This window comes from Ciconia boyciana, chromosome 3 (genome assembly GCF_034638445.1).
Source record: "Ciconia boyciana chromosome 3, ASM3463844v1, whole genome shotgun sequence".
NCBI lineage: Eukaryota > Metazoa > Chordata > Aves > Ciconiiformes > Ciconiidae > Ciconia > Ciconia boyciana.
The window spans coordinates 77,220,513-77,240,567 of record NC_132936.1 but is presented as its reverse complement, the minus strand read 5'-3'; the positions used below and the strand labels follow the sequence as shown (position 1 = coordinate 77,240,567).

The 20,055-nt window shown below is 35.8% G+C and overlaps 1 protein-coding gene across 1 annotated transcript in view; it reads left to right on the top strand.

Moving 5' to 3' along the window:
- The window catches only part of PRKN (parkin RBR E3 ubiquitin protein ligase), a 784,012-nt gene that overhangs the window by 257,182 nt on the left and 506,775 nt on the right, over window positions 1–20,055 (top strand). The window contains exon 3 of the mRNA XM_072857961.1: window positions 9,810–10,050. Within this exon, the coding sequence (XP_072714062.1) occupies window positions 9,810–10,050 (241 nt within the window). The remainder of the gene's footprint in view (window positions 1–9,809; window positions 10,051–20,055) is intronic.

The window sequence follows — 20,055 nt, the reverse complement described above, 5'->3', positions numbered from 1 at the left end:
CAGTGCTGGCTTATGAGACCTTTTCTGAGCTTAGTACCTTTTATCGCCATTTAACACAGAATAAAATGTGTCCAAAATGTAATTCATTCAAGCATTTTGCAATATACACTTGTTACTTGTTCTTTTTCAGTGTAGCTTGAGAAGAAATCAGAGCAATGGAAAATATGATCCATAGCTGGTAAATAATAAGCTTTCTTATTTTATGTTTACAGCTGTAGATAACATGTTTAGAGAGTGTAAGTTCTATCAGGTAGTTCAGTGCAGAAGATGGAATAATAATGACGTGCACTCAACTGCATTTAGGAGGCAAGCAAACAGTCACAAAAACTTAACTGTGTTCATTTTTAATTTACTATTATAAACTTTTCATTGATCTGTTACTTTCTATACAGACGTTATAATAAGTTGCAATTTTATAGGTTGTTCTTAGTGTACAGTACATGAAATTACAAGAAGGAAAAAATTGTTCATTTACTGAGGAGAAAAGTTTCATTTTAATTTAGTGTTCATTTGACTGTATTTCTCTCCCATTTTATATCAGCATGATATGTTCTTAATGTCACTGTTGAGATATTAAAAGCTTTGTAAACATAATATCAAAAAGTTTGGCTGCCTTCTATGTCTTTTGCAGATCATTATGCGGAGTTTTAAAGGGAATAACAATAATCTAAGCAGGTATTTTAATGTTGCAAACTGTCTCATATGCTGCCAATAAAACATTTTTATTTAGTTTAAGGATTAATTTATCTTTCAGGAATTTGTGCTAGAAGGCCTACATTCAAGAAAAGTTATCATATTAAAAATGTTGTGGTATTAGTAATGCCATTTGGAAATATGTATATAGCATTGCTAAGGTCTTAGATTGTGTACAAAAAATAATAACCCTGCAAAGTTCCTAAGTAAGCATTATGTCTGCATTCCCTCCACTGAGCTAGAAATTAACATTAAAGCTTTGTGTATTATAATGTGAAAAAGGTGGAAATGAAGCATAGTGATTTGTAAGTGAAGGAAGAGGGGGAATTCTGACTTTGTTTAAATTTAATGCGAGAAAGTTTAAATACTATTGGTTGAATATGTTTCCATTTCCAGCAAATCAGTAACTCATTAAGGGACTAGTCAGTATAAAATTCTAAGTCTTGTACTTCTCTTTAAAGAGTATCATTCAGAGCAGAACCTTTGTAATATATGATCTATTGTGTTATGCTGTAAATCAGAGGATTTTATTTTTGTAAAAGCTAGTCAAGGCTTCCTGCTACATGGAGGGACCATTAGCTGGAGGAGCTGTAGTAAATCACACAATATCTACCTATTTCTTCTTGTCCAGCTTCCATTGTTCTCTTTGTAAAAAAATAATGGAATCGTAATTGGAATTTGTATGGATTAACCCTTTTTGTATGGCATTATATTAAAAAGTACCTGATAGAAGCTAAGTAGCAAGCAGTTCTCATAGTGGGTATATTATGTTCCACATGGAAATTCAAAGCAATGGTGAGATTTATGGTTTTATGTAAATGTCTCAGGACTCTCAGGATTATCTTTCCTTACAAAGCGTAGATGGAGTTTCTTCCTCTCACCTGGCACTTGCATATGGGACAGCGTCTTTACGGAGGTCTTCAGAAAGTTCAGTCTCACAGAAAGAGAAAATATATAGCAATATATACCAATATTACTCCTATCCTTACTGTTTGCTCTAATCCTGAATTATCAATTGGCAAACACAATCAGGACTGTGACAACTTCTCAGAACATGAATGTTTCTCTAGGGGAGGTTATAGAGTGGCCCTGATTTCTCACTCAGGACCCTTTCCTGGATTCCACTAAACTTCATTTGGCTATGTAAAAATAATGATTTTGCCTTTTGCTCGATCATTCTCAAACAGTAAGAGACAAACCCTATATCATACTTACAGTACAGTAACATCAGATTAGGTCTTATATGAAAATACTTATTGTAATGCTGTTCTGTTTTGGGATGAAATTTTTCAGAGAGTCTTCAGAGTGTCAAATTAGCAAAAATTTGCAGGCATTACACTTCATTAGTGTGGGTCACTTTATCAGTCCCTAAAATGAGTCCAAAATGTATTGTATTCAATGTAGGATTAGAAAAAATCTTAGCAAGAAACAGCTTATTACCTTATGTCTCAATGAAGGTGACGTTTTAATAAGATACCCGCAAAGACCACCAGTACTTAAAAAAAAGTACCATGTAAGAGAGAGAGAAAGAATAATAACGGATAACGTCAGAAGGTCTATTTTGAAATTAAGACATATTGAACATTCTAGGAACACTAATTCAGAACACAAATCCCCAGGTTTTAGATTTGTCTGAAGAAGGTTTAGCTTTTTTATAATGGGAGTGTCTTTCAGGGACGTTTTGGTTGCAGTCCAAAAGCACGCATTTTAAACACTGATTTAGCCATCATCTGTCTTTTTTCTTTTTTTTCTTCACTTCTCTTGTTTCATGGCACAGAAGTGATTTTTCTCAACACATGAATCAGCCCAAACTTTAGGCTTCTGTGATGAAGAAAAAAGTTTTTATTAGCAACATGCGAATGCAAAAATCTCATCTTTCAGGAGGTATCTTCCAGGGCAGGATGTGACTGGGAATCAGTCTATTCCTTTCTACCCCTGCACTCCTGCTCTCTAGGACATATTCTAGGACAGCCTAGCCAGGATCTGCAGACTCTAAAGGATATGAAAATTGGAATTCCGTTAAGTGTTTCTGCCCCACCACAAACTATTGACGAAAAAATCTAATATTTGGGAAATACTGAAAGGCAGTGGTCACCTTAGAGACAGATCTTGATAAGGAAGAGGTCTATGCATGTAATTCACATATAGTGAGTCACATGTAAATGATTCACATAAAATTTGGGTTTTATTAATTTGAAATACATCTAAATGCACTGTCCTGCATTCTGTGCTGATGTCTGATGCATAGTTAAGGGAGCTGGTAGCTAACCTGAATTAACCACTCCATGAAACCCATTTAGAAATCCTTTGCTTATTCTCTCCTATAGTTAGCTTGTCATCATACACGACACAGTCACTAATTTAATAGAAACAACCAGATACATTTTCTAGTGTTTCTAGTTATTGAAACTGTAGCTGCAATTAATACCTTTATTATTATTTATGTTCCAGAAATTTGAAGGGATTCCTCCTAAAATAATATTGGCCTGATAATGACTTCTTAATTTTCCAGATTGAAAAGACTTGAAAAAATATATTCTGTGTTTATTTCTTACCTGTAAGGCTCCGAAGTTTCTAAACTTTAGGCAAATTCAGCAGATACATTGTAATTCCAAATTTTTGCCCTTTATATAGATATCATGGACTGTGATTATCTTTTCAAAAGCAGAAAATCTGAGGGTCTTGGCAGTTTCTAGCATATTTTATTTGTGTAGCATGAAAAATAAAATTAGTAGCAATGAACAATCATCATGTTTCCTTGTCCTCTATGAGGCCAATTTAACATTCTGTGGACTTCTCCCCATCTTAGATGCCACAGTCCAGGAGTCATTGGCAGAGATACCCTCCCACTCAGAGTTGCAGCTGAGTCACTGATTTTTAATATCTTGCTTTTTATTCCTGTTCCCCAGGAGGGCAATGAATGCAGAATGTCTTGGAGGAAGAGGGGTGCTTTGGGCTGGTGGTTTTCTGGGATCATTGCAGTCAATAGTATCATGAAAATCCTGTCATCAATTTCTTATATTGGTAATTGGGGTGCAAAGCTCCACAAAAGTGTACTTGCAACTGGAAACTAGAGTGAGAGCTGGAGGAGTCTCACTTTTCTGAGTGAAGATCAGTCAAGTATACCTGTGTTTAAAAGGAACTTTCATTGTGAAGTTTTCTGATTATCTTCAGTTCAAAGCTATGATCTTTATAATGCACAGTGAGGTAGCATAAGCTCTCACCACCTCTAATGGCTGCAGGTGGTAAGGAAACCGACAGGTCAAATATCTCTCCAGTGGCTCCCATCTAAGGGCCACACTTTTATATAAGCTTCATCTCCTCACAAAGAGTCTGTAAGTAACAAAATTCTCAAAATTTGTTCCAGATTTGTTCCAAAGTTAGGCTTACCTAAATAAATAGTTCAAGACTTGGCACTATTCAGTTAGCCCTGGACTTGCTCATGGGATAAAATAAAAAGGATACAAAAATGCAGATGAAAATTTAAGGGGGGGAGGGGCGGAGGAGGGAGAGATAATAAAAAATATAACACAATGAAGCTACAGTAAATGTGGCTTATCTGGGAAACAATAAATTTATATTGCTATTTACCGTATCCATCTTCATTAACTGTCATTACAGAAAGAAGCTTTAACCATCATATCACATTAAGCATGTCCTGTCCTTATTTTAAAGGTATTTTGAAGGTATATTGTTCTATTTCCTCTTAAAACAAGGCAATGTATTATATTCTAGCATCTTAGTATGCCAAAGGCCTGTCTCCCATCCACTGGTGTTTGCCACTGGTTGTGTTAAAATGTAGTAATTCTCCGTCACTCATTTGCAAATGGTTACTTTCAGCTTCACTGTTACCTGCTGAACTGAAAACTCCCGTGCACTCCTTCCTTCATTTGCTGCAATAGTCTGTCTTTGGAACTCTAATAGTAGTCCTTAAAATGATACTGGGTTTGGATTTAGAAAGCAATGACTCCTTTTTCATAGCACATTTTTTGTATCTTTCCTTTTATTCTATTTCTTTGGCACAGTCAATATTTAAACTACTACAAGAACTGAATAGGAAGAGATTATAAAAATTAGGGTACAAATATTCTGCTAAGTGAAGGGTTTTCTGCCTTTTCATTACATTTATTTGAATAAATAATTTCAATAATACATCTATTTTTCCTTCTAGGTGTTGCTTAGCACCCACAATATTCTGAATACTAAACAAGTACAGTAATGTATAACTCTGAAAATGTTGAAAAGGTGAACTGAAGGCAAATACAGATGTAATCCACAGCATCATAAAATAGCAAGTAGTTTCTGATTTCTGGAATTTAACTGCTAAGTCATCTGTGTAATTTAGGCCCAGTGGTGCACTGGCTTTTTCCCTTGCCCCATGTGGAGCAATATTTAGTTCACTGCCACTCAGCAGACAGAATTCACACAAATGGATGGCAATATCAGATCAGGGTGCTGATTTGCTTCATTATTTTAACAGTGGTTAATTTTCTGAGCCCAAAAGCTTATTTGTTTTTTCTTTCTGTATCAGCTGGTTAAATAAAAGATGTTAAGTCTTCTTGCAAATCTTGCTTCCCATTACTTAGACCATCATGGCTCAACAGAATTTTAATACTGTATCCGTATTTTTTATTTTAGGTAATCTCTGCTTTCAAGTTCATTAATAATTCAACTTTTTCTCCCTATGTGATAACGGATATTTTTTTGTTGTTGCTTTCTTATTCTTGCTTTTATGAGTCATTGGTCTGTGATCAGGGAATGAAAATAGTGTTGTTCTTCCAATTGATTTCCTTTCTGTGTCTGCTGCTTTTAAGACTTTGTCTCTGTCCTTGGGTTGTGAGAGGGTTAGAGCAATAGTAGAGTGAGGTTTGGTGGGCTTATTTTTCTTTCTTCTGGAAACGTCATACACTTTTTTTTCTGTTTAGAAGGTCACCTTTAATGTCTCTTTACACTACCCATGGGAAAAGATTTTTCCAATAACGTTGGTGGGTTATCTGCACTTTTACATGGGTCCTATTGGTTTGAAGAGGTGTATTGTGCTATAGATACTCTGGAGAGCTTTTTTATTATTTCCTTTATGCTGCAGATTAATGAGACAAAAATGTTCCCCTTGTCTTCCCATTTGATATTGAAATGCAGCACAGTTAAGAAAAAGCCTAACTGGAAAGCCAACTTTTTGATTCTTGTTGATTACTCCTAGAAGTTTAAAATACCTTTTCTTGAGCATTTACCTTGTGTGAATCTCTTACTGTGGCATTAGGCAGTCTATTATCTGCTTAATCTAAATAGGCAGCAATTAGGAAAACTGTTATTGTTTCTACTCTATAGGCCACAGGGATTCATGGGCAAAGATGGGCTCTCCAGATAATAGGAGAAGTTTGAACTGGATCTTTGGTAGTGGAGTGTGAACGATTGCTTTTTGGTAGGCAACAAAAAAACCCCAAACACCTAAAAAACCCCAAATGGTGGTTAAAATGAAATGAAAATATTTCAGATTCCTTTTCAAGATAAAACACTACAAGAAAATAGCTTTTTTACATGCAAATCCAAGGCTTTGAATTCAAACTATTCTCTGCTCTAGTGGGTTTTTTTTTTAATAAAACATTTCAAAATATAGTGTATTGCACTTCAGAAAATATAATATGACTTCTAGTGGACTATATATTTGTTAGATAGAGAACACTTTTTCAGTTTTGATGTTGCTATCAAAATATGTTGTCAAGAAGGTATCAAGCAGAAAACTGTCAGAACAAGAGGATTTCAGAGTTACTGAAACACAGTCATCTTTTCCCTCTGTCCTGGTTTTGGCTGGGATAATCTACCATATATGCACATGCAGTATTTCCCTTTGGAATATGGATCACAGGCGTTAATTTGGATCAACAGATAAGACAAGACAATATCTCTAGAATCATTAATAATAGATATTCTCAAAAGAAATGTTTCCTGAGGCATAAAACAAATACATGAAGAAAATGAAAGTGACATTGACATAAACAATTGTATCTTAGATTTGTGTTACAATAGTAACCTAAGGCAAAACCTAAACATTTACAGAAATAGTTTGAATTCTACCTCTTGTTTCAGAGAAAAAAGCTGCAGACCTAGCCCATCTGCTGTCTACAAAATGTAGTCTGCTGTAAAGCATCAGCCACCCTAATTCTGGGAACTGCTTGGTGATATTCTCGTCCCGGTCTCTTCACAACTAAGTTATAATCACAAACCTTTTTTTTTTTTTTTCTTGTACTGTCTTCTCACTTTTCTTGCAAAGGTTGAGAATTACTTTCCTCCTTTAAACACAAGCCAAATTCAATTCAAATGTAGTCAGAAACAACATTACAAAACTGATGATTTGGGATTCCATGTTTATTACTGCTCGGTGACTTCCATATCAAATATACTCAGTGTCCAAATCAAAGGATGTTGTTTGTTTCTCCTGGCTGCTGTCTTTGAAAACTTATCCTGGGATCTGCTAATTAAGCTTTCCTGTGTCTATGACCTACATTCTCATAATCAGTAGTGATGTTCAGTGTTCCAAAGTTTGTTCTTGTTTTTGATAAAGAGATGCAAGAAAGCTAAGATACAACATGTTCACCTGCCATTTTAAAATGAAAACTTTTATTAAGTGAAATCCAGGAATACGCTGTTGCTATGGTCATATGGATGTATAATTGCCCAAAGTGCAAATTTTACATCTTTTTTTGAAGTATGTGGCTCTTGACATTATTGGAGAGAATAGTAGATAAGATGGGGCTCTATTTTGTCAGCCCTTCCTTTGTTTCTAAGCTAAACACATACCCTCCAGCCTACAAAAAGAACTGTAAAGGAACCTATACTTTTTAAAGATCAATCAATTTAAACCATGCATCTAAATGTGTACAGCAGTCAAGATCAAGCAAGCATGGTTGAACAAGGTTGTGGTTTTGCGGGAGCATTTCATTTGATTTAAGCAGCCCTTGCCATCCCTCTTACTCCCTCTTCTGCACCATCCCCTCAGTGTGACTGTAGCACAGCATCAAGCCGTGAACTGAATCAGGGAACTGATGCAAACTTTAAAAAGAAACAAACTGAGGATAGTGGATGGTGAGAAAAAATAAAAGGCAGGACAGGGGCTGCTTAAGGAAGCAAAACTGCCAGAAGAGATGCTCATTAAAACATGGTTTGACAGATTGACAGTTGATTAGGGGTTTCCAAGGATGTGAGTTTTTACATATATACCTATTTCCCTTTGTAATTCTAGCTGTAACTGAGCAAATCACTTTTGAGCTCCTCATTCGCCTAGGTTATTAATTTTGTTATTAATTTCTCTTAGGTTATTAAATTCTTTAATGTTATGCATTATTCTTAGTTGGAGAAGTTTTAGAGTGACAGCCACATTTTGGATTTTGTGTTAATGAATGAAATTATTAAGCTATTTAAATGGATCTTGTTAAAATGTTATGAGCAACAAGTTGTACAAAAACCCGAGACCTTTAATGTCAACATAATGTTTTAAAGTTGAAATCTAATAACTGCTTTGTTTGAATATTAAGACTGCATCGTCCATGCTCTGACAAATCTCTTCTGTCTGATTACTGCTTCACTAAGGAGAGAGTGTGTTATTAAAAATTCAATTAAAAAAAACCCAGCAGATTTTTGGTCTTTTAGAACTGCATTACATAAGAAAGAAAGAGTGGAGGGGGAAGTACTGAGAAATAATGCAAGAGAATGCAAGAAATAATTCAAGAGAATGAAGGAAAACCACTAAACAGAAATGAGACCAGAGGACAAAAAGTGATAGCAGAGAGAGAGTGGGATAATAACAAGGGTATAAACAGCACTAAAATATCCGTAAAGGAATCTTTTGCAATTAAAAGTGCATGTAATAATTGCAAATACAAACTAAACATTTTAAATATTGGGTAGATACTGATACAAATTCTTCTGAATTCTCTGTTCCTCCCAAATGTGATCAGTGCTCTGTCTTGACATTTCAGTGCAGACATGGCCAACCTAATGATGCTGTGAAGAGTTAGAAAATTATTTTCATGAGGGAAATTCAAACTTCTTTGTGTGTAGGTTGACGTTTTTCTGTAGTTCATTCATGACACTGGAGAACTAGGTGTGGATCTTCAGGAGGTATCACCCAAAAAAGAACAATTTTTGTTGCAAGGTGTGCTGTGGAAAGATCAATACAAATCTTTCTTGAAAGCCCTTCATTAATGATAGGTCATCTAAAATCTCTATAGTTTCTAGTTTTGAGGTAACATTTTGCTTTCCTATTCTGTATTAGGAAAATGCTGAACAAAATATGAATTCTATCCTGATTTATCATGGATAAACCTTTCATAAGATCATTATGCAGCCTGCTTTTTTCTAAGACACAAGATCTGGAAAGACTGTCTAAGAATCACCTCTGATGAGAGAAAGAGGAAATACTCATGTATATGTGAGACCTCTTGGGCTAAAATGGGTAGCAGTCCTTTTGTTTTACCAGCAAAGACTATAGCGGTCATGAGATCTTCCACAAGCTTTCTCCAATTCTGAAATAAACAGTTGAATGTCATCTTTGGAAAGAATGGGAAACTCATACTGAGTCTACATCTAAACCCAGATTTATATTGAAAATTACGTTAGGGACAAGAAATAAGTATGAGTCTTCATCGGTAGTATCATCCCTGTTTCTGTTTACAAAGATACGTTGGAGTAGCTTGTCCATGAACTCTCTGTGATTGTCAAATTTAACCCTAAATTGCTACATGAAGAGTGTGTATCAGTATTATCTGTGCAAATGCATATTAAGTATTGAATATTCTTAGCACTTGATTTATAGTGCTCCCTCTGGAGTATTTCCTTTGTGCCAATAAACCAGACTTATTTAGAGCTGTTGGCTCTGATCCACCATTTCCTTGTTAAATGTTTAGAATTTGTAAGTGTTCTGACCCTTTTGCCAATGCAAGTAATCCTAATTCCAGCAATTTACACTTGTCACTTTGCTTTAAACTCCATTACCGCACACTGAAATTCTACACAAAATGGCTTGGAAACCATTTAACAAATAACAAATTGGAGATAGAGGGATTTTGTCCGTTATGTCACAATTAATTATTGATTGGGGTTTTGGTTTTGTGTTGCAGAACTGTGACCTGGCCCAGCAGAGTATCGTTCATATTGTTCAGAGTCCACAGAAGAACAGTCAGAACAAGGATGAGGCAGAAGATAACCGTGCTGGAGGTATTCTAAAAGCCTTGGAAAGAGAACCTGAAAGTCTAACTCGTGTAGATCTCAGCACCAGCATCCTCCCATCACTCTCTGCAGGGCTGGCTGTTATTCTGGATACTACAAAAAACAGCATTTCTCTTCCCTCTGAAAAATCAGGTAAATCAGTGGTTTGGTACATTTCAATACACAGACCTGAACATTTGTCTGTTTCTTTCTTAGGGTGAACAGTTCTATACCACAGGGGAAAAAAACCAAAAACAACATATGGCTTCTTTTAGTTATTAAACAAAAAATTCAACTATATTAAGAGGTGATAAGCATCTGATGTGTCTTCTAGCAAAATAATTTTGCTTTGTGGATAAACAGAGTGATTTCTTGTGTTGTTCCTGTCTCTAACTTGTATTATGCTAATATTTTTACAAACTATTATAAGCTGGCAAAAACCCCAGAGGTCTATGAGAAGGCAAAAAATAGACTCTGTAAAATTTCCATTATAGAAGTTTTCTTAACTAGAATGTTGGGCAGCCTATGCATTCCAAATGTGTTTAATTCCCAATCTGTTGTAATGTTTTCATACCCATACATTTGGAAAAAAATATTTCTGTACAATAGACTTATTTATAAAAACATAGCTGGCACAAAATATGATGATGATTCATACTATGGATTCTAGTAGTTCTTCATCCACCAAATTATTACTGAGAATGTCTTCTCTTCATCATGAAATATCATCTGAGGCACAAGTTAAGTTACTGCAAATGGGTTGTGCTGTAATATTTAAAATTGTTCATGAGAGAGAAGCTCAAGTCAGAAGGAAATATAGGAATCTTTTAGGTATTACATGAATCTTCTCAGAGTAACCCCCACCTCACGCATAGTCTAGCTAATCCTTACTGACAACTGTGTTTGTCCCCAGTGAAGAGACATCATTCTGTGCAATACCAGACTCTGTCGAGATTTGTTGTAATAGTCCATCAGAGATGTCTTTTTAGAAAGAACACTACACAAATAACCTTTATACAAAATACAGAAGATCATACCAAACATATAGGTCCAGAGCATAGAAGATAATTTGTGAATATGACAGAGATACCTCTGTGACTAACCTGACCACAGAAATCATCATGCTTAACAAAATGGCTACTAAAACTGTTAAAAATAACTTCTAGAGAATTTCTTAAGTAACTCATGCAGAAAATATACAATTCATGGGAGGGTCACAGAAGTATTCCACAACTGACTTGATCAACCTCTCACTGCCAACTAATGATGAATGAGTGCAGTTTAGGAACAAATTAGTACCCAGCTTAATGATCCACATCTCCCAATCTGAATGAATAATGAGATAAGAGGGGCGCATGCCGATTTAAATCTGGCAAACTAGGGAGAGGGTTTCAGGCTGGGCTTACTGTCAAAAGCAAGGCAAAGGTGTGAGCTTTTTAATGCTACTCCTTATTTATTTTTTCACTACTGTGCATGATATGTACAGGGCTTTAATAGTTGTGCTGGACTTTAAAGAATAGTTTATATGTGTGTAAGGCCTTTTAAAATTTGTCATGTGGTGTGTTTCCACAGACTGCAAACTCTGTGAAGCCAAGTACAAACTGACAGGTGTCTTCTATTGCAGCAAATATTTTCATGGCAGAATGACAGCTGAGGAAAAAATGTATTGAGAATATATGTGGACTAATTTTATCTGTGATTAAGTTAGATTTTTTTTATCATAAGGAAAAAAAAAAGAAGAGCCACTCTAATGACTGACAGTTCTGCCTGGAAGGATGTTAGTAACAACTACTTTTCAAAAGCCTGTTATCTTCTCCTTGGCTTGTTTTGACTCTCACTATGAAAACTTGTCCTTGTGTCTGTTCAGCCCCACCGCTTTTGTTCAATATAGGGGATTTTGATGTTTTTGTTATTGGGATTTGGGGCAGGTTAATTTGTAGTCACATAATTCACTGAGTTAAGGAGTAGTCTGTGTTAAAAATAATCCAGCAAGAAAAAAGAAAAAAAAAGATTAATCCAGAGATCAGTTTTCCAATCAACTTTACTGTGTAGCGAGGATTTTCTTTGGCACAGCTGAAATGAATAATAGTAGTGGGAATGAGTGGCTGAAGGCTGCATATGCCACCACTGCTGCTTGAAATTATACTTACCAAGCTATTGTCTTAGAAGGTGGATGGTTGTTGCAATGATCAGTCTACAGTAGAAACCTGTACAGTAGAACCAAGTATAATCTTTTCTGTGTGAGAGATCACACACAATGAGTAGAGGACAAATTTAAATTTACAATTTAGAGGCAGGGGATTCATCAGTTGATTACTGTTTAGTCTAACATGCTACACAGCTATTCCGTAATTGTAGCAGTAAACACTAAGAGACTTCATCTCTTTCTGAAGCCGAACGTATTTCTGTTTTTTACCACAGGATGCTGACCCTATGTCCCTGCCCTGCTTTTGTTTTATTTGCCCTCCTTTGAATTCTGAGGAAAAAGATTTGTGGTAACTTTTGCATCACAAAAGCTTCTCCCAGAAGCTGCAAAAGTAGTATTTTTGAAGTACTGACTTGAATGCTTGGAGGTCAAACTGTATAATTTTACCAGACAATCCAAGAGAGAGACAACTCTTGTTACATTGTACTGCTGTTATATAAATAATATACTTAAGTAGTATAAACTGCTGCACTTGATCAAAAACCCTTGTAGCGTGGCATCCTGTCTCCACTAAGGGGCATTGTTTGCTCCTTGCAGAAGAGCACAACAGGACATCCTTCTCCCAGCTAACCCTCACTTTAGTGGTGGGTAATGAAAGCAACTCTTGACTGATCTGGAGAACCATCTTACATTGTGGTTTTAATGTACAATGTGTGTTCGTCCATGAGAAATTCAGAAGTTTGAAAGTCATTAACAGGCTGAAAAAGATATGAAAATGGATCTAAATAATCTCTGCATCAAAGATTTCCAGGTTTCCTCTCTGCAGGCAAATGTAATAGAAATGCCTTTTTCTGTCTGCTAAATAACACCTTGCATGATTTCTAATGAACATGTTAAAAAATCTCAGCACAGGACTTTCATCCTACCTCACCCTCACCTGATTTACAATCTGTCCAATATCTGGGACAAAGTGCTTTGATAAACAAGATGTAAGCAAATAAACTATGTTCTATAGTGGTTGCATATCAGTAAATACATGTATAGGGTGAAAGGATTTTGGCCTGAGAAACAGTGTATCTGAAAAACATAAGGGTTCATATGGCTGATCAGCTGAACATGAGAATGCATCATGATACCAGGTCCAAGAAAGCTAATATGATCTTTGGAAGTATAAACAGAAAACAGAGTGGAGTAGAGTATATTTTTCCTCTGTTTTTCACACTTGCATTACTAAAAATGGAATATAACACATCATTTTGATGTCTAAACTTCAGGAAAGCTGCTGAAAAATCTGTTAGAAGGTTCAGAAGAGTCACAAGAATCCTACAAAAGTGCAGGTCATGATTGACTTATATATGTTGGTATAATCTTGTCGCATCCATGGGAGTGGAAATTTGATAACAGGGGAGTCTTAGATCTTACATCTATTTTGGGATTTAAGCTTTCATTGTCTAGAAACTGAAAGCCAGCAAATATAAATACCACACATAGATTTTAACTTGCCAGGAAATCAACCACTGACGCAAGTTATCCTGGCTTATAAGAATTGTCTGTATTTGGCCATTTAAAAATAGATATAGGACGTTTTTCTGAAACATATGTCCAGCAACAAAGATTGGACTTCAACCGAGAAGTAGTATGGACTGTGCTAGGCAGGAGGTCAGACTACAGAATCACATTGATTCCCTCTCTAAATGTATTTAGCAGCTACCCATGTCAAGCAAATTTGTAATCTCAGAAAAAAAAAAAAAAAGTTAGTTTGACAGCATCTGTTTTCTGTAAGCTAATATTAATATTGTTACCTATTTAACTCCCAGTTTAATCCATTACAAGATGGTTTATTGTTATGTCTGAATCGATTAGATGTGGTCATCATTACTTAGGTCTTTTTCTTTACAGCTTTTAAATAGTGCTCATCTGGTCAGTTCCCTAGAATATCGTAGTGTTCTTTAGCTAGCCTTTTAAAAATGCTTGCATGCAAGTTGTTTCTGTCTCCTTATCTTTCCATGTTCCTCTTTTCACAGAAGAGTAAATAAGGTACTGGTATATATTGACAGGTGTGCCAAGCTAGCAAATTCTAGCAAAAAGAGGGATTGATTCTTTTCCACCTAGTTAGGAAATGCTTTACCAAAACTTAATATATGTTAAAACCTCCTGTCCTTACAAATAACACAACTATGAGTTAGGGCAGGCAAAACTGTCATTACCAAAACCTCAGTATTGTCAGTGCTTAAAAGCATAAAGTGATGAGCTAGTTCCCAGTCTATGTAAGAGTCTGATATATGAAAGACACAGGCAAAAACCTTTAGAAGGGAAAGCCACAATTTAGAGTTTGAGTAGTGTCCTAGTTTCAGCGGGGATAGAGTTAATTTTCTTCTTAGTAGCTGGTATAGTGCTGTGTTTTGGATTTAATATGAGAATAATGCTGATAACACACTGATGTTTTAGCTGTTGCTAAGCAGTGCCTACACTAGTCAAGGACTTTTCAGCTTCCCATGCTCTGCCAGGCGCACAAGAAGCTGGGAGGGGGCACAGCCAGGAGAGTTGATCCAAACTGGCCAAAGGGCTATTCCATACCATATGGCGTCATGCTCAGTATACAAACTGGGGGGAGTTGGCTGGGGGGCTGCAATTGCTGCTCAGGGACTGTCTGGGTGTCGGTTGGTGGGTGGTGAGCAATTGCATTGTGCATCACTTGCTTTGTACGTTCTTTTATCAGTATTATTATTATTATTATTATTATTATTATTATTATTTCTCTTCCTCTGCTGTCCTATTAAACTGTTCTTATCTCAACCCACGAGTTTTCTTACTTTTGCTCTTCTGATTCTCTCCCCCATCCCACTGGGGCGGGGGTGCAGGGAGGGTGAGCGAGCGGCTCTGTGGTGCTTAGTTGCTGACTGGGTTTAAATCATGACAGGTAGTCAGAACTGTGCATACTTCCAATAAAAGCTCTGATGAGTTAAAAAAAACCCAAATCAATGTGACTGGGGATGTTGCTGACACTGTATGAATACTTTTTGAATAGTATTTTGTTGATTGAATGTTAAAATTTCTGTGCTCTGTAATTGACATTACATTTTATTATGATTCTTTTAATCAAAAAGCTTAAAAGGATAAGAATTTTTGTGTCAGGTTTGTTTGAAGTAAATGAGTAGTCTAAGCTCATGAAGTATTTTAAAATTACTTCATAGTTTTATAAAACTTAGAATGTCAATTTCGTTCCAGATCAGGCAATGGTATGGTGTGCATCTCTACCTCCCCGTTTTAATGTGGTGTTAGGCCAAGTGCCCCTACCCAGTACCAAGCTGAGTACAACTGCAGCTTTTCCTTATCCCCTTTTTGAGAATGCCATCAAAATGTGAGCACTGATCCATCCAAAATGGCCTCCAGCGCTGCAAGAACATCTCTGTTGATACTCTGAGACATGAAGCTCTGTAAGTGTTCAGCAAATGCACCAGACAAAACTAAGACAAGAATGAACTTATTTTCCCATGACCTAATTTTGCTTTGCTGTGTCACAAAACCAAATATCTAAGAATTTACTATTCCCTTAGAAAAGAGAAAAAGGATTCTTAAAATTTCTCTCCTGTCATTTAACTGCATTTTTACATGGGAAATTAATCAGTATCAATTTTTTTTTCCCTTGGCATCTGTACAAATCATTTGTGGATTAATTATAACATAAATTAATTAATTAAATGTACTTTAGGTCCACAGTATTGTAAATCAGTAGTTTTAGTAGGGGAAATCAGTATTCTGTGCAATTTGCATTTCGTAATTAGGTCCTTTTTCCCAGAGTTATCAAAATTTTGTTCTAAAAACAAATTATCAGAGTACTTATACTGACCTTTCTTAAATTTCTTGAAATATTAATACACTATTTAATGGTGGTTACATGATTCTTATGGTAGTTCTTTTTGACAGACATTCATTTGAATAAGATTCATATTGCTGTACAAGAAAAAGTAATAAATTACTTAATATGAAACCAATGTATGGTTTCATTAGACACATTCAAGTAACTAGTTAGGTTACTATGGTATTTTCAGATTTGGTGCACTGACAGTTTACTTTTGTATTAGGATTAAACCACTTTTAATGTAAATGAAAATGTATTATGCAGCACATTGTGATTTAGTCTACATTTGATTCAGATTTTTTGTAATGAATTATTTTACAAACTTTTAAATATGAAATGCAATATCTATTTGAGGATCAATCTACATCCAGAAAAGGGAAGGTACTAATTTACTTTTTTAGAAAAGCAGAATAAAGTACCAACTCACCATTAATACACTAGTCCTGATTTTGGCAAATACTTTCTGGGAAGCATGGCTGCATTTCTCTTCATTACACACTGTGTAAATTTACTGTATGTACAATTCTCTTTTAAACTTTAAAACAAAACTTTACAAAATTCCTGCATTAACAACTCTCTTTGTGCTAATGGTTAGTCCTGCACGTTGTTAATCATTATCACTATGCATTCATTACATACACAAAACTGTTAGACTTTAACTGTTAGACCTTTTATCCTAAATTTGCTGTGAGTGTACAATACCACAGAGCTGATGCCATGTAGGTTGCACTGATGCATTGTAGTCACAGAAATTGAGCTGATCAGGCCTGAGAGCTCTTTGATGAGAAAAACTGGAACAAAAAGACTTGTTTTGCTTCCTCTCCATCTTTCCTTTTCTTGTTTGATATTTTTATACTACTTGCCCGCGTCCCAGAAGGGAATCTCCTCTGTGCTCCTTACTGCTTCTGTTGATTTTGGTTTTGCCAGCTACCCTTCATGGATATTCCATACCTGCAAGAGTTTTTGCCCATTTGCAGTCCCTTGTGCTTGTTTTGTGTTGTTTTGTTTTACAAACTTTTGTCACTTGGATGCCTCCTGTGTGCAACTACGCACATCTTTGTCCCTTTGGTGGTCACATTGCTCACATACTTAATGCAAAATGCTTACACATCATGGCCGACTAGGTCATCACAGTGCTACAATATGTTTTTCAGAAGTAACCATATTTTAAGTATGTGCATCTGACATCTGAAAATCCAGGTGTGTACTGAGAGAAGAGTATGACAGTAACATTTTTATATGGTACAGTGCGATTACATTTAATTTTAAATCAATCCTGCTGAATATTTCCTCTATGTTGAATGAGAACTTCTTTAAAGTTTTAAAAGAGTTTCCAAGCTGTTTGGTAAATGTTGTATGGCAGAAGTTCTCAAACTGTGATCCATATTTCAAGCTCTGAGATCCAGAAGGGTATTTCTTGATGATTGAGATAAAATGGTCACAGTGCTCTAGCTCCACTTACTTGTTTTCAACTGCTAAAATATATTGCAATCATAGAATCATAGAATCGTTTAGGTTGGAAAAGACCCTTAAGATCATCGAGTACAACCATTAACTTAACACTGCCACATCCACCACTAAATTACGTCCCTAAGTGCTACATCTACACATCTTTTAAATACCTCCAGGGATGGTGACTCAACCACTTTCCTGGGCAGCCTGTTCATATCAGTATATGTTAAATTATTCCTCTTGATTAGTTGCTGTAGCTTCTTGGATTATGCTGTATGAATATGTTTAGAGGTAAGGGAAGGCATGTCCATAAGAAAATGCTTCCCATTAAAAGTTATTAATAATATGGTAATGTTTCTGAAACAATACTCTAGTTTTTGATTCACAGCAGAAAAGAGGTTTTCTGGATACAAGTCACATCTCAGCCACAAAAGAGCTATTATACAAGATCAAACCAACTGCCTGTCTAAATCTAGTTCTCTTCCTCTTTTAATACTTACCTGTTTTGTACCCGATACTTCAAAAGAAAGAAAACATTCTCATTATATCATGTTATATTTAGAGAAGGAGTATTCCTTTTTGCAAGTAATCACCTCTGTCTGATTATCCTTCATTGTCTGCTATCTGGGTAAGTTGACAAGAACAATAATGGCATTCTCTAATCTGACCTTCATTGAAATAGCACTTCCTAAACAGTCTCCAGTGTCGATTCAAGGGTTAACTGGAGAACAGAGGGAGACTTTTCAGCCCACCAATTAACTATAGCTAATTCTGTCAAAATTTCTTTTGAAATAGGTAAGCATAAGAAAAATATTCTGTTTTTTTTGCTTCCAGCAGGGTTATGAAAATTTGTCATTACAAAGTCCTTGGAAGTTTGCTCTTATGTATATTGTATCTTCTGTTAGGGTTATTAACCCTTGACAACTCACTCCTGCAATACTTCCAAGTTCTATATACAAAAATTGATATCCCCTCTTCACCTTCCAGCAACAGCAAAAAGTGATTTTATAAGACATTAGCATAATGGAACCTTTTCAATAAAATGATAAATTGAGCCCATTTCAGAAAACAGAACACACACTTGATAATTTATTGCAGTCAGTGCCATGCTGGAGACCTCATTTGTATCATATGCTTTTAACACTGATGAGAATGGTGCCATTTTCCCACACCTTGCATGTCTGTGAAATTCATTTGAGAGGAGAAATGTTCTTTTCTACTAGAGCCAAAAGCACTTCTGGGAATGCTCAGCTTTACATGACATAATTATCTCTCATGAATGTTTCTAATTACTTTATTGTTTTTAAAGGCCCTTTCATGTTACTGGAAGCCGGTAACATTTGCTAACTCCCCTGTGTCAAGGGGTGGGGTGGGAACACTGTTGTGTCCTTGGAATGTATTTTGATGGTTCATGGGTGACGGCATGGATGGACTTTCTTCTGCAAACCCATCACTGGCATCTTTATGCCACCAGCTGGAGGTGGCATTTGTCGGGGGAAAATGTTCTGTGTTGATTAAACAAAACTATACATGTTATGCTTTCCAAAATAATTGTTGGCATGAATTAATTACTGGTGCCACTGGGAAAAATAGGAAAGTAACACTTAAGAAACATCTCTTATGTGTAAAAACACGACAATAGAGATGTAGGGTGATTCTTTTTTAACAGGAAGAGTCCAATTATGGGGCACAAATAAAAAGAATGCTTTGTTTAAAGTTCATTAAAAACTTAAAAATTAAAAAACAGTAGTTGCTGCTGCTGTGCAGCTTAGTGCTTGTACTACATGGTCTCTTACCACTCAAAATGACATGAGACATAGTCTCTCAAATTATGTGCTCGAGAATTGTTAATGTCATTGGGAGTTCTGTGCACACAGCAAGAACATTGGGAGAACAGAAATACTAGAAAGGCTTGATCTACAGAAAGTAATTACATAGAACAGATAGTTTAATAAAATCAGTTGATACTAGAAGATAAAAAATAGCCATACAAAACACATCCTGCTCTCTCTTTATAAAGACAAATAGCTTCAATGGGACTAAATTTGAACTTCGGTGAAAGAAAAAGATCATTGCATTTGGCAGGGGAAGACAGATTCTCTGGTGGGTTTTTGTTGAGAAAAGAATGGTTGTGGTAGGAAAATGGACAGTCAATTCAAAAGATCTAATTCATATTCACAGAAAAGCAGAATTCAAGTCAGTGCATCTCTTGCATTGCTGTGCCAAAAGTCTTTAGAATTTTGCCATCAGCTTTGTTTCAGTGAAGGTTTCACATTTCCACTGCTACCTGGGTGACTGTTGTTAGAGATGCCAAGGTAGTGGCTTTCATGTCAATTCAGGCTTCTCTTCAGAGACTGCCAACAAGGATTTCAGTTGTTTTATTCATCTTTTGTGCCTCTGTTTTTTTGTCTTTTTGTTTGTTTCTTTCTTTCTTTTAGAGAATATCTAACCATAGGAACTGAGATTCTATATCAGCTTTATGTGGATTTCCAAAAATCCTTCAGTGTAGGGTTTTTTCCTCCTGCTGTGAGTTACATTGAACCTTTTGCTTAAACCTTGCTCATCCTTACACATTCTTCATGAGACAACACTGCCTACGTTATGCCCAGCAACTAAGATTTTATCCAGTTGGAACAGAGTGAAGATCCATGCTGTACAACCAACCACTGTTCTTTGTAATTATTAAATATTTGCTACA